This window comes from Paralichthys olivaceus, chromosome 23 (assembly GCF_024713975.1).
Source record: "Paralichthys olivaceus isolate ysfri-2021 chromosome 23, ASM2471397v2, whole genome shotgun sequence".
NCBI classification, from domain to species: domain Eukaryota; kingdom Metazoa; phylum Chordata; class Actinopteri; order Pleuronectiformes; family Paralichthyidae; genus Paralichthys; species Paralichthys olivaceus.
Genome location: NC_091115.1, coordinates 1,764,819 through 1,777,557, shown reverse-complemented (window position 1 = coordinate 1,777,557; position 12,739 = coordinate 1,764,819). Strand labels below are relative to the sequence as shown.

The 12,739-nt window shown below is 38.3% G+C and overlaps 1 protein-coding gene and 1 long non-coding RNA gene across 3 annotated transcripts; both read left to right on the top strand.

The window, feature by feature from the left end:
• The first annotated feature begins 62 nt into the window (after window positions 1-62).
• gnsa (glucosamine (N-acetyl)-6-sulfatase a) lies at window positions 63-7,567 on the top strand. 2 transcript variants are annotated; one of them, XM_020104626.2, is made up of 14 exons: window positions 63-373; window positions 1,328-1,387; window positions 1,522-1,728; window positions 2,152-2,217; window positions 3,535-3,633; window positions 3,957-4,124; window positions 4,207-4,289; window positions 4,917-5,035; window positions 5,241-5,344; window positions 5,583-5,684; window positions 6,224-6,334; window positions 6,430-6,540; window positions 6,710-6,870; window positions 7,045-7,567. In XM_020104626.2, exons 1-14 carry the CDS (start codon window positions 245-247, stop codon window positions 7,079-7,081), a joined length of 1,557 nt encoding a protein of 518 aa, XP_019960185.2. In that variant the 5' UTR covers window positions 63-244; the 3' UTR covers window positions 7,082-7,567. The 2 variants fall into 2 exon arrangements, with proteins under 2 accessions (XP_019960185.2, XP_019960184.2); XM_020104625.2 differs by having other exon boundaries at window positions 66-373; window positions 7,023-7,567.
• Window positions 7,568-9,075: 1,508 nt separating this feature from the next.
• LOC138406756 (uncharacterized) lies at window positions 9,076-9,434 on the top strand. The gene is made up of 2 exons (XR_011240122.1): window positions 9,076-9,171; window positions 9,248-9,434. It is a non-coding gene; the product is annotated as an uncharacterized lncRNA (long non-coding RNA).
• Window positions 9,435-12,739: the final 3,305 nt, after the last annotated feature.

The following is a 12,739-nucleotide window of genomic DNA, read 5'->3' as shown; positions in this document are numbered from 1 at the left end:
TAAGGTATTAACGTCACATCCGGTATCTCGCTTCGGCTTCCGTCGCCGCGCGGCACGTGACAGGGGAACACGGAAGTGTTGGCACAGAAACACGGAAGTGCTGCACAGAACAGACGCACGGGCCCAGGCTGCTGGTTGTTGTCGCTCCGCAGCTTCACGGCGGCTCACTGACACGATCACGGACCTGATGTCTCTCACCTGAGGACGGAGACACTCCTGTGCTTTATCACTCGGTGAATTAAAAATGGCGCCGGCGGCGTCACTCTCCTTGCTCCTCAGCTGCGTCACTTTGAGCTGCGCAGCCGAATTTAACAGGAAACCGAACATTGTTTTAATCCTCACAGATGATCTGGACGTCGCCATCGGGGGTTTGGTCAGTTCACTTTATTAATTTTATTCTTTTTTTTTAATTCGCTGTTTCATCAGTGAGCGGGACGCTTGTGTTTGTGTCCCCGAGGAAACATGTGGGATTAATTGGTTTTACATTGGTTCCTGCTGATGCAGCTGATAGCTCACATTCCTGCCCGGACACATCATGTAGGACACACACACACACACACACACACACACACACACACACACACACAGTCAGCTGATACACACCCACACACACACACACTTTCACATCAACCTCTTATCAAACCAAACTCCATAAGAAAAACTGTGAATTTAAGATGTGTACAGTCTGATTGGTTTCCAGCTTTAAAATGACTGAGCAGATTCCTCTTGGTTTATTTTTTGTTCAGTAAGTTTTATTAAAGACAGGACGTATCAACACAGCTCACATAGTTTCACTGAAGAAGGAAAAACATCACAACAACAGAATTTAGTTTCAAAAGCTGTTAGAGTTACAGAGAAGTTGAAGTTATTGTTTAGATGTGTTTTCTCTGCACCTTTATTTTGTGAAGCACCTTGTAACGAGAAATATTATTAATGCTTCAAGTAAATACGGCCTTCATATTGATTTATGTTTAAAATCAGACGACAGGTTAAATTAATTGGGACGCTGATAGAGAGTATTGTAAAACTGGGAGATGTCTTATATCTGTTATATCTGAAAACCATATTTACGAGAAGATGGTTTCATTTTACAAAAAAGGTGAATTGAAACAGTGTCATGTATTGTCAGCTGACTTCTGACTCAGAGTTTAATAACAACTGCTCCATCACTGAATCGAGTTGTGGTTGAAGGCTGTCAGACAAAAGTTTGAGTATGTCTGAGTGACACAGTTGGTAAAACGACTTATATTATTATTATAATATTAAACACAAGATATTTAACTGCAGCAGATTTTTCTCATCAGAACAAATAATCTTTTCCTTCCAGAGTCCACTCAAGAAGACGAAAAAACTTATTGGAGATGCAGGGATTTCATTCTCTAACGCAGTAAGTATCACCGCCCTTCATCCCTCACATCTCATCAAGCATCATTTAACGGCTTTGAGTAGAGAGTATTTTCCGCCCCTCTTGTCTCCTGCTTTGTCTTTCTGCTGACTTTTTCTTTCCCCTCCTTCCATCAGTTCGTTGCCAGCCCGCTGTGCTGCCCGAGCCGAGCCAGCATCCTGACGGGGAAATACCCGCACAACCACCACGTCATCAACAACACGTTAGAGGGAAACTGCAGCAGCACGGTCTGGCAGAAGAGCGAGGAGGGGCAAACCTTCCCTGCTTTGCTGAAAAACTTCGCCGGGTATCAAACCTTCTTCGCTGGGAAATACCTCAACCAGGTGAGAGACGACCGGACTCCGTAATCGTACATTTCCAGCCTCGTCCTCTGCCATGTTTATTTCTGTTTGGACAATCCTTATATCACCAAAACTGTGTAAAATATAAATATAAATTTGCGTTGATGAATAAAGGTTAAAGATACACTATGTAACTTTTAGTGAGTAACAGCGCCCCCTGCAGCCATGGTGGTGATTAAATCTGTTGGGCTCCGTGTTTATTTCTGCGAGTTGCAGAACAAAGCAGATTGACTTTCTGATGTTGATTAAACTGCATTCGTCTTAAAAACAGCGGAGACTGATAAAGTAACGGTGATGTTTCCGTAGTGGGACACTTTGATTCAAAACAGTTTCATTTGAACATATTTATTTCTCATATTCTGTGTTTGTGTCATTCAACAGTGTGTATTTGATTGTGTGTTTCAGTATGGGCACTCAGAGGCTGGTGGGGTGGAGCATGTTCCTCCAGGCTGGAGCTACTGGGTCGGACTGGTAAGACTCAGACTTATTATACTTCTGAAACACACGTTTACTTTGCAGTTTGAGTCTGAATGAAGCCTTTAGTCATCAGACTGGTTCTGTCATTCAAAAACCTGAAGCTCTTACTAATTTACATCCAGCTCAGCTTGTTTCCAACTAAGTTCGAATACAAGGAAGCACGAGAAAATAAAGGTTTCGTTCTTAGTTTTGTCAAGAGATGACAAACTAAAGACATTTCTGTTGTTTGAGGCCCAGACCAATATTTCAGGACTATAATTTCAGTCTTTATTTAAGGATTTTTCTGTACTCTCCTGATTATTTGTGGGAAATGATTAACTTCTCTTGTTATCACCATCATCCTGGGTACAAGTCTCCAGAAATGGTCGATATGTGTTGTCAGAGTCTAAATAAATACAAGTATGGGGGAGAGAGGAATTCCTTTTTAGTTTTAAAATAACCAAACAAAAACAAGAATATAAAGTATCTCAAATGTCAGAATTAATCTTTAAAGCTTTGTATCGTCTAAACTCTTTGCCCTAATACTGTTAAAGAGGTCAAAGAAGTTTAGGTTTTTCCACACTAACTTGCCTGTGGGAAGTTTATTAGGAACGCTGTTCTCAGAGTTTACACGGTCATGTGACTGGACGCTCTCTTTAGAAGGAGCCAGACGAATAAATTGACTAAAAACAGATTTTCCTGAAGAAACAGTGCGTCGCTGACCCGTTTACAGGAGTCATGTAACAGAGGTCATGTGCAGAATAGTTTATCTTCACTGTGTCTGGCTGAGTAAACACAGATGTGAGATTGTATCACAGTGAGACTCCTGTGGATTACATGGTTTCTGCAGAGATTTAACTGCTGGTCATAAACAAATAAATAAATCCTCCCAGAACCTTTTACCTGCAGACTTCAATGTGCAAATTTGCTGATATCACTGATTAGTTGTATTTGAAGTATCATCTTTGACAACTCCAGGATTCAGATAAAATGTGTTTTCAGATGTGAACCTGAATCTTGCACGTGTGTGTAATACGTTATAAATCTTGAATGCAGTTCAGGTTATGCTGAAAATAGAATGTACATTATATCATTCATACATTTGAAGCTAATGAGAAGCTGATGAAGTTACTGTTTGGTATAAAAATACAGTTTTGGACCAGAAACTAAAAATGATTCATGATTATCAAAAGTTTGAAAATTGGCTTCAATACAGAGCTCCATTTACGATGTGTGGTTTTAAAGCGTTAGAAGAGAAGCACTGCAAGTGAACACCGTCAATAAAAAGCTTTTCATTTTAATTTATTAAACCTTCTTCTTTGTATTTTCCAGGAGAAAAACTCTAAATATTACAACTACACACTGTCGGTGAACGGGAAGGCTCAGAAACACGGGGCGGACTACAGCAAAGACTACCTGACAGACGTACTGGTGAGAAACACACACATATTGTATTTTAGTACATGTCACTGGACTTTTCACATTTCCTCTTTATTTTTTCATGTTAGCCACAAATGAAAAGCATCACAGATTTATTTATTGGCTGTTCTTACTTTAAAAAAATTATGTTTAATATAATTTTTGTCACATTTATTTATTTTTTTAAAGATAAATTAGAAGAAAAGATTCAAACTGGCCTCTTTAAGATAAATCACTGGGTTTACTCATTGAGTAATTCATCCATTTAATTATTTCCCGAGTGTAAATGATCATAATTAAATTAAACTCTGTGCGTGTCTTCTCTTGTCTCTCAGGCCAACATGTCTCTGGACTTCCTCCAGTATAAATCCAGCTACCAGCCGTTCTTCATGATGGTGTCCACGCCGGCCCCCCACTCACCCTGGACAGCGGCCCCTCAGTACCAGAGCAGCTTCAACACCACCAAGGCTCCCAGAGACCCCAACTTCAACGTCCACGGGAAGGTCGGACTCGTTCCATCAACGTTTAAAATCTCACAGTCATGTAATATTTGAAATTCTTCTAACTTTCTTGTTCTCTGTTCAGGACAAACACTGGCTGATCCGACAGGCAAAAACCCCCATGTCCAACTCCTCTGTTCAGTTTCTGGATGATGCCTTCAGGAAACGGTCAGTCTCTTTACCTCCTCACCTTCCTCTTTCTTTTTTCCTCCTCGTCTGCTTCTTCTTTTTCCTCTTTGTCTTCACTACCTCTGCTTCTTTCTTCTACTTATATATCTCAAGAATTCCTCAAGGAATTTCTTTTCTCGTGAGTTTAACATTTCAAGAGAACTTCCGGAGAATCTGTTCACATTTAGCACAAACTTTCGAGGTGACGTCACAAAACATGATGTCTGCCACTTGAACACAACAACTATGCCATTCGAAAGTCTCCTCAAATTCTGACCAGTTGTCACTTGGACTCAAAGTTGAACTGATTAGGGTCGTCAAAGGTCACATTGATGTCATGAGTCTGAAAGAACATGTATGTTGACTGAAACTGCTTTGGTTGGTGGAGGCAAACAACCACAAGGTGTTCATTCTATTTTCAAATCCTAGTTTCTGTTTAAAGTTCAACATCAACTGACTTTTCATCCATTTCCTCTTTTAGCCTGAAGAAACACTGAAGCACTTTTACTCAGAACATATTTGATGAGAAACGACTGCAGTATTTGGATTGTAACTTTATTTTGAAAAGTCTCAGTACAGTAAGCTGTAGATTCTCAGTCTGTCGTCGTTGCTCCTCCTGACCTGTAGGTGGCGAACGCTGCTCTCAGTGGACGACCTGGTGGAGAAAATAGTGAAGAGGTTGGAGGTCAGAGGTGAACTGGACAACACCTACATCTTCTTTACCTCTGACAACGGGTATCACACTGGTACGTGCACACGTGTGGACACAAAGGTTGTTATGTCGAGGTTTCCAACACATGTCAGCCATGTTTACGTCTACAGAGATGAATATGCTTTGTTCCTTTTCACAGTCTCATGATTTCAAATACAGATTCACAAATAGAGTTTAAAAAAGTGAAGTTGCCTCTCTCTGTTTCCATGTTTTCATCTTTTCTATCTTTGTTCCTCCAGGTCAGTTCTCTCTTCCTCTGGATAAGAGGCAGCTCTACGAGTTTGACATCAAGGTTCCTCTCATGGTCCGAGGACCGAACATCAAACCCAACCAGACCACCCAGGTACAGGCATGTTTGAAACTAAGATCAGACCTTGTTCACTCGCTTTGCTCCTCCTACGATAAAATGTTTGTGATGATGTTAATGGAACTAATCTAAACTGCAGTTTTTGTTGTTATGTATTCTTTGTGTCAGTGAAATGAGGAAATCGTTTTTTCTCTGCTGAAGCTGAGAAATAAATCCCATTTATCAGATAAGTAACACGATTTGTTGACCTGAACTAAATTCATCACGTTGTCAGATGCCGGTGGCGAATGTTGACCTGGGTCCGACCATCCTGGACATCGCCGGCTACAACATCAACAAGACACAGATGGATGGCATGTCCTTCCTGCCCGTTATGGTGAGATCATGATTTCTTTTTCAAACAAATACAAAACAGACCCATGTTTGAATCCCAAAAGTCAACACAAGGGCAGAGAGATGAAGCTTGCTCATTCATTTATTCCGTCAAGACATGAACCCGTCATTCTTCTGATTAGATCATTTTCAAACAGAAATTCATCCACTAAAACCAGTTTCTAAATCAATATGAGCAGAGAAACACGTCACATGCAGCATGTGATGAAACTAAATAACTTCTCTCAAGGGTTCAGAGACTCGTGTTTCCGAGTCGAGGTTCATCTGTGTTTTAAACAGACTATCATTGGAATTACTTTTAAAAAGAACGAGACATATTTTTATCATTCTTTTTTTAATGTTCCTTACGTCCAGTTTAAATATTAAAAGATAAACAAAATGAATGAATAAGACACTGATTCCCAGATTAATGATTTTATTTATTATTTCATAACATGTGAAAATAACAGACCCATGTTTACGGAATGGTTATTAAAGATTGTTATATTTATATCATAAATGTGATAATTTGTGTGTCACCAGGAGGGGAAGGTGAACAGCAGCAGCTGGAGAACAGACGTCCTGGTGGAGTATGAAGGCGAAGGAAGCAACGTGTCCGACCCCGCCTGTCCTTTACTGGGACCCGGCGTCTCGGTACGGACTGACGGAGAGATCGAACAATAAGATCCATTGTAGGGTAGACACTGAAAAAAACAATTGTCTCTCTCTCCTCTGTTCTCTTTCTTCAGGAGTGTTTTCCAGACTGTGTGTGTGAGGACTCGTACAACAACACCTACGCCTGTGTGCGAACTGTCGCCCCCTCTGCCAACCTGCAGTACTGCGAGTTTGATGACAACCAGGTACAAGGTCCTCGTCATCTGATGACTCTTTTTATTTGTAACCAGAAAAGTCCTGTAATGTGCTGTTAAGAATGTAACTCTGTGTGGTATTACAAAGAATAACAGTGACAAACGTGTTCGGATCATCTAGTTCTACAGTTAAATAGCGGCGTATCTTCATCCCCTGTAGGTGTTCGTAGAGGTCTACAACGTCACAGCTGACCCCTACCAGCTGACCAATATCGTAGGTTCTATCGGCAAGGACTTCCTGGAGAAGATGAACCACCGGCTGATGATGCTGCAGTCCTGCTCCGGGCAGACATGTCGGACACCCGGTGTGTACGATCCAAGGTCTGTGCTGCTAAGTCTGATTTTTTATAACCTCTGACTTCTATATTAGAGTAAAGTGATTTAATGTCATTTTCAATTCCATTTGATTTGTACGGTATTTTAGGTATTTTCCAACATGTTTGCATTAATTAAAATGTCATGTGTTTGCTCAGGTATAAATTTGACCCTCGACAGATGTTCACTAGTCACAGCTGGCGGCTCAACAGATTGAGACAGAAGATGAAGTAAGAAGAGCGGAGGAAGGAGGGCTGTTTGTGGTTAACGGCCGCTCCGGTTGTTGTTGCCTTGTTTTTCGGGGCCTCCTGAGCCAGTCGCTTTTGAAGATGGATGGTGAAGGGATCCTACGGTTTGGTATCGGCAGATTACCATGAGGACGTGGGCCTGTGAGTGCAAGACCCACTTTTTTTAAAGCTCTCAGATTGGGCTCCTGTTTAGTGAGTCTGTGAGTAGGTGTGCAGAACGACCAAATTGTTATTACAGGCTGATTTAATTTGATTCATAAACAGGCCCTATATTTTCTCGTGAAACTTTGCTTTTATTTCCTGAAAATTATCTGGTATTTTGCAGTGTTTATTTGTGATTTTGGACGTTGTTTTGTTTAATCGACTTTTTCGAAGTCGTGCTGTTTTTTTGGAAAATCTTAAAACGTCATTACTTCCGAAATCTCGAAAATACGACATGACTTCCGAAATCATGACATAGTAAGGTATGACTTCCAAAATCAGGAAAAAACGACATAGTAAGGTATGACTTCCAAAATCTTGAAAAAAACGACACAGTAAGGTATGACTTCCGAAATCACGAAAAAACGACATAGTAAACTATGACTTACAAAATCCCGAAAAAACGACATAGTAAACTATGACTTCCGAAATCACGAAAAAACGACATGACTTCCAAAATCTTGAAAAAAACGACATAGTAAAGTATGACTTCCGAAATCACGAAAAAACGACATAGTAAAGTATGAATTCCAAAATCCCGAAAAAACGACATAGTAAAGTATGAATTCCAAAATCCCGAAAAAACAACATAGTAAACTATGACTTCCGAAAATCTTGAAAAAAACGACATAGTAATGTATGACTTCCGAAATCACGAAAAAACGACATAGTAAAGTATGACTTCCAAAATCTTGAAAAAAACGACATAGTAAACTATGACTTCCAAAATCTTGAAAAAAACGACAAGGTAAGGTTTGACTTCCGAAATCACGAAAAAGCGACATGACTTCCGAAATCCCGAAAAAAACGACATAGTAAGGTATGACTTCCGAAATCACGAAAAAGCGACATGACTTCCGAAATCCCGAAAAAAACGACATAGTAAGGTATGACTTCCAAAATCCCGAAAAAACGACACAGTAAACTATGACTTCCGAAATCACGAAAAAACGACATGACTTCCAAAATCTTGAAAAAAACGACACAGTAAGGTATGACTTCCGAAATCACGAAAAAACGACATAGTAAACTATGACTTCCAAAATCTTGAAAAAACGACATAGTAAACTATGACTTACAAAATCCCGAAAAAACGACATAGTAAACTATGACTTCCGAAATCACGAAAAAACGACATGACTTCCAAAATCTTGAAAAAAACGACATAGTAAAGTATGACTTCCGAAATCACGAAAAAACGACATAGTAAAGTATGACTTCCAAAATCCCGAAAAAACGACGTAGTAAACTATGACTTCCAAAATCTTGAAAAAAACGACATAGTAAACTATGACTTCCGAAATCACGAAAAAACGACATGACTTCCGAAATCACGAAAAAACGACATAGTAAAGTATGACTTCCAAAATCAGGAAAAAACGACATGACTTCCAAAATCTTGAAAAAAACGACACAGTAAGGTATGACTTCCGAAATCACGAAAAAACGACATAGTAAGGTATGACTTCCGAAATCACGAAAAAACGACATAGTAAACTATGACTTACAAAATCCCGAAAAAACGACATAGTAAACTATGACTTCCGAAATCACGAAAAAACGACATGACTTCCAAAATCTTGAAAAAAACGACATAGTAAAGTATGACTTCCGAAATCACGAAAAAACGACATAGTAAACTATGACTTACAAAATCCCGAAAAAACGACATAGTAAACTATGACTTCCGAAATCACGAAAAAACGACAGTAAAGTATGACTTCCAAAATCTTGAAAAAAACGACATAGTTAAGTATGACTTCCAAAATCTTGAAAAAAACGACATAGTAAAATATGACTTCCGAAATCAGGAAAAAGCGACATGACTTCCGAAATCACGAAAAAACGACATAGTAAAGTATGAATTCCAAAATCCCGAAAAACGACATAGTAAACTATGACTTCCAAAATCTTGAAAAAAACGACAAGGTAAGGTTTGACTTCCGAAATCACGAAAAAACGACATAGTAAAGTATGAATTCCAAAATCCCGAAAAAACGACATAGTAAACTATGACTTCCAAAATCTTGAAAAAAACGACAAGGTAAGGTTTGACTTCCGAAATCACGAAAAAACGACATAGTAAAGTATGACTTCCGAAATCCCGAAAAAAACGACATAGTAAGGTATGACTTCCGAAATCAGGAAAAAGCGACATGACTTCCGAAATCACGAAAAAACGACATAGTAAAGTATGACTTCCGAAATCCCGAAAAAAACGACATAGTAAGGTATGACTTCCGAAATCACGAAAAAGCGACATGACTTCCAAAATCCCGAAAAAACGACACAGTAAACTATGACTTCCGAAATCACGAAAAAACGACATGACTTCCAAAATCTTGAAAAAAACGACACAGTAAGGTATGACTTCCGAAATCACGAAAAAACGACATAGTAAACTATGACTTCCAAAATCTTGAAAAAACGACATAGTAAACTATGACTTACAAAATCCCGAAAAAACGACATAGTAAACTATGACTTACAAAATCCCGAAAAAACGACATAGTAAACTATGACTTCCGAAATCACGAAAAAACGACATGACTTCCAAAATCTTGAAAAAAACGACATAGTAAAGTATGACTTCCGAAATCACGAAAAAACGACATAGTAAAGTATGACTTCCGAAATCAGGAAAAAGCGACATGACTTCCGAAATCACGAAAAAAACGACATAGTAAACTATGAATTCCGAAATCAGGAAAAAACGACATAGTAAAGTATGACTTCCGAAATCACGAAAAAACGACATAGTAAACTATCACTTCCGAAATCCCGAAAAAAACGACATAGTAAACTATGACTTCCGAAATCACGAAAAAACGACATGACTTCCAAAATCTTGAAAAAAACGACATAGTAAAGTATGACTTCCAAAATCTTGAAAAAAACGACATAGTAAAGTATGAATTCCAAAATCCCGAAAAAACGACGTAGTAAACTATGACTTCCAAAATCTTGAAAAAAACGACATAGTAAAGTATGAATTCCAAAATCCCGAAAAAACGACATAGTAAACTATGACTTACAAAATCCCGAAAAAACGACATAGTAAACTATGACTTACAAAATCCCGGAAAAACGACATAGTAAAGTATGACTTCCGAAATCAGGAAAAAGCGACATGACTTCCGAAATCACGAAAAAAACCACATAGTAAACTATGAATTCCGAAATCAGGAAAAAACGACACAGTAAACTATCACTTCGGAAATCCCGAAAAAAACGACATAGTAAACTATGACTTCCAAAATCTTGAAAAAAACGACATAGTAAAGTATGACTTCCGAAATCAGGTAAAAGCGACAAGGTAAGGTTTGACTTCCGAAATCAGGAAAAAGCGACATGACTTACAAAATCCCGAAAAAACGACATAGTAAACTATGACTTCCGAAATCACGAAAAAACGACATGACTTCCAAAATCTTGAAAAAAACGACATAGTAAAGTATGACTTCCAAAATCTTGAAAAAAACGACATAGTAAAGTATGAATTCCAAAATCCCGAAAAAACGACGTAGTAAACTATGACTTCCAAAATCTTGAAAAAAACGACATAGTAAAGTATGAATTCCAAAATCCCGAAAAAACGACATAGTAAACTATGACTTACAAAATCCCGAAAAAACGACATAGTAAACTATGACTTACAAAATCCCGGAAAAACGACATAGTAAAGTATGACTTCCGAAATCAGGAAAAAGCGACATGACTTCCGAAATCACGAAAAAAACCACATAGTAAACTATGAATTCCGAAATCAGGAAAAAACGACACAGTAAACTATCACTTCCGAAATCCCGAAAAAAACGACATAGTAAACTATGACTTCCAAAATCTTGAAAAAAACGACAAGGTAAGGTTTGACTTCCGAAGACTGAGACCAGAATGTCACTGATCCAAACTGTGGTCAATTAACTCAATATATGTTTTTGGTGCATTCAGATGATCCTCAAGAATCTCTCACGTTTAGAACTTTCCTGAGTTTACTTGCGTCATTTATGAAGTAATATTTTTCAAATGAATCATTTAGCCTTGAACATATTGAATGAAATATATCGAGTCACCATTGATGACTCTTTACTGAACAATGAGCGAGTTTAACAGTAATGAAGTTACGACTGAGATCAAGCTAAACGTCGTCGTGTTTCTTGATCATTTCCGACTTAACAAGCTAATGAGGATCATTCGAATGCAACAAAACAATCCCGCTACACAGTCACGCTACGATCTCATTCAACTTCTGTTGGATTGATCTTAATTCTGACCTCTGAGTGTCGGAGCCCAACTCAAGTCCTGCGCTTGGATTTATCCGTTCAGGCTCCAATCGGCAGCAGGAGGGAAGAAGAGCGTGAGTGAACCTGGAAGAAAAAGAACAGGAACATTGAAATGTGCCTCCTGCAGAAATTCTATTTTATAAACAGGTGGTCCAACAAAAAAGTGCCTAGAAAGAGACGCAGGGTTAAAATCCTCCTCCAGCCGCTTGTTTCCACGATGATCGTCATTATACACTGAGAGCTCATAAAAATCTTTATAGAAACATTAAGAAAAGTGTGAAAATGGTTCAAATTAAAAATATAATTTCACGATTCACGACTGAAACTGAAGAGAGAAACACTCACTTTCAACATATTCGTCATTTCAGTGTATTTTTCTAAACTGTGAAGAGTCAATAATAATTTCATGAATGAAAAAGTTGCATTAACAGTCGTCACTTTCAATATTTGTCTTTTTAAACTGACGTCACTTCTCTGTGGTTCTAGTTGATCAGTTTGTTCACGTTTTACATTTCATGCCGAAGCTAATTAATCCACAGTCGTCACCTTTAATGGACAGAAATACATGAATTCATATGTTGAGGACAATGTAGGTATTACTGCGATACAATAACTGCAATAGTTTGAAGAAACACAAAACACTTATTTCATGGACGAAGGCAGAAGAAGCTCTTAAATTGTTAAAAGAAATATTTTTTCTTCAGGTGAATTAAAAATCTGTTTATAAAAAATGATTTGCTTTATATTTTTATGATCCTGGCTTGAGATCTTAATTGAAGTTTTCCTCCTGTTGGGGTTCAGGATTGTTATTTAACAAGCATGATGTGTTTTCAGTCTCTTTGTAATTAAGCAGATTTCCTAAACTTTAACGTTAAAGCTGCCTCGAGTCGGTCGTTTGTGCCGATATGAACTTTTCTGCCTATTTTTTAAAACATCCAACCAAAGATTACATTTGGAGACTTGAGGGAAAGGTGACGTCTGTCGATTTCCATGTGACATTTATTGTGAAAATCTGAATCTTTTTGTGTGTTAATTTTGACTGTGAATTATTTTCTTACTGATAAACAAGAAGGTTCCTCTGCTGCTGCTGCTGTTGTTGTTGTTTTCATCCCTGGATCCTGCAGCTCGCTCTTCCTCTGCAGA

Bases quoted from the DNA above. Each gene is read 5' to 3' on its own strand.
- gnsa (XM_020104625.2), top strand. From the start codon at position 245: ATGGCGCCGGCGGCGTCACTCTCCTTGCTCCTCAGCTGCGTCACTTTG. The intron at 1,388-1,521 runs GTAAGTATCACC...TCCTTCCATCAG, and splicing joins GGATTTCATTCTCTAACGCA to TTCGTTGCCAGCCCGCTGTG. The intron at 3,634-3,956 runs GTGAGAAACACA...CTTGTCTCTCAG, and splicing joins ACTACCTGACAGACGTACTG to GCCAACATGTCTCTGGACTT.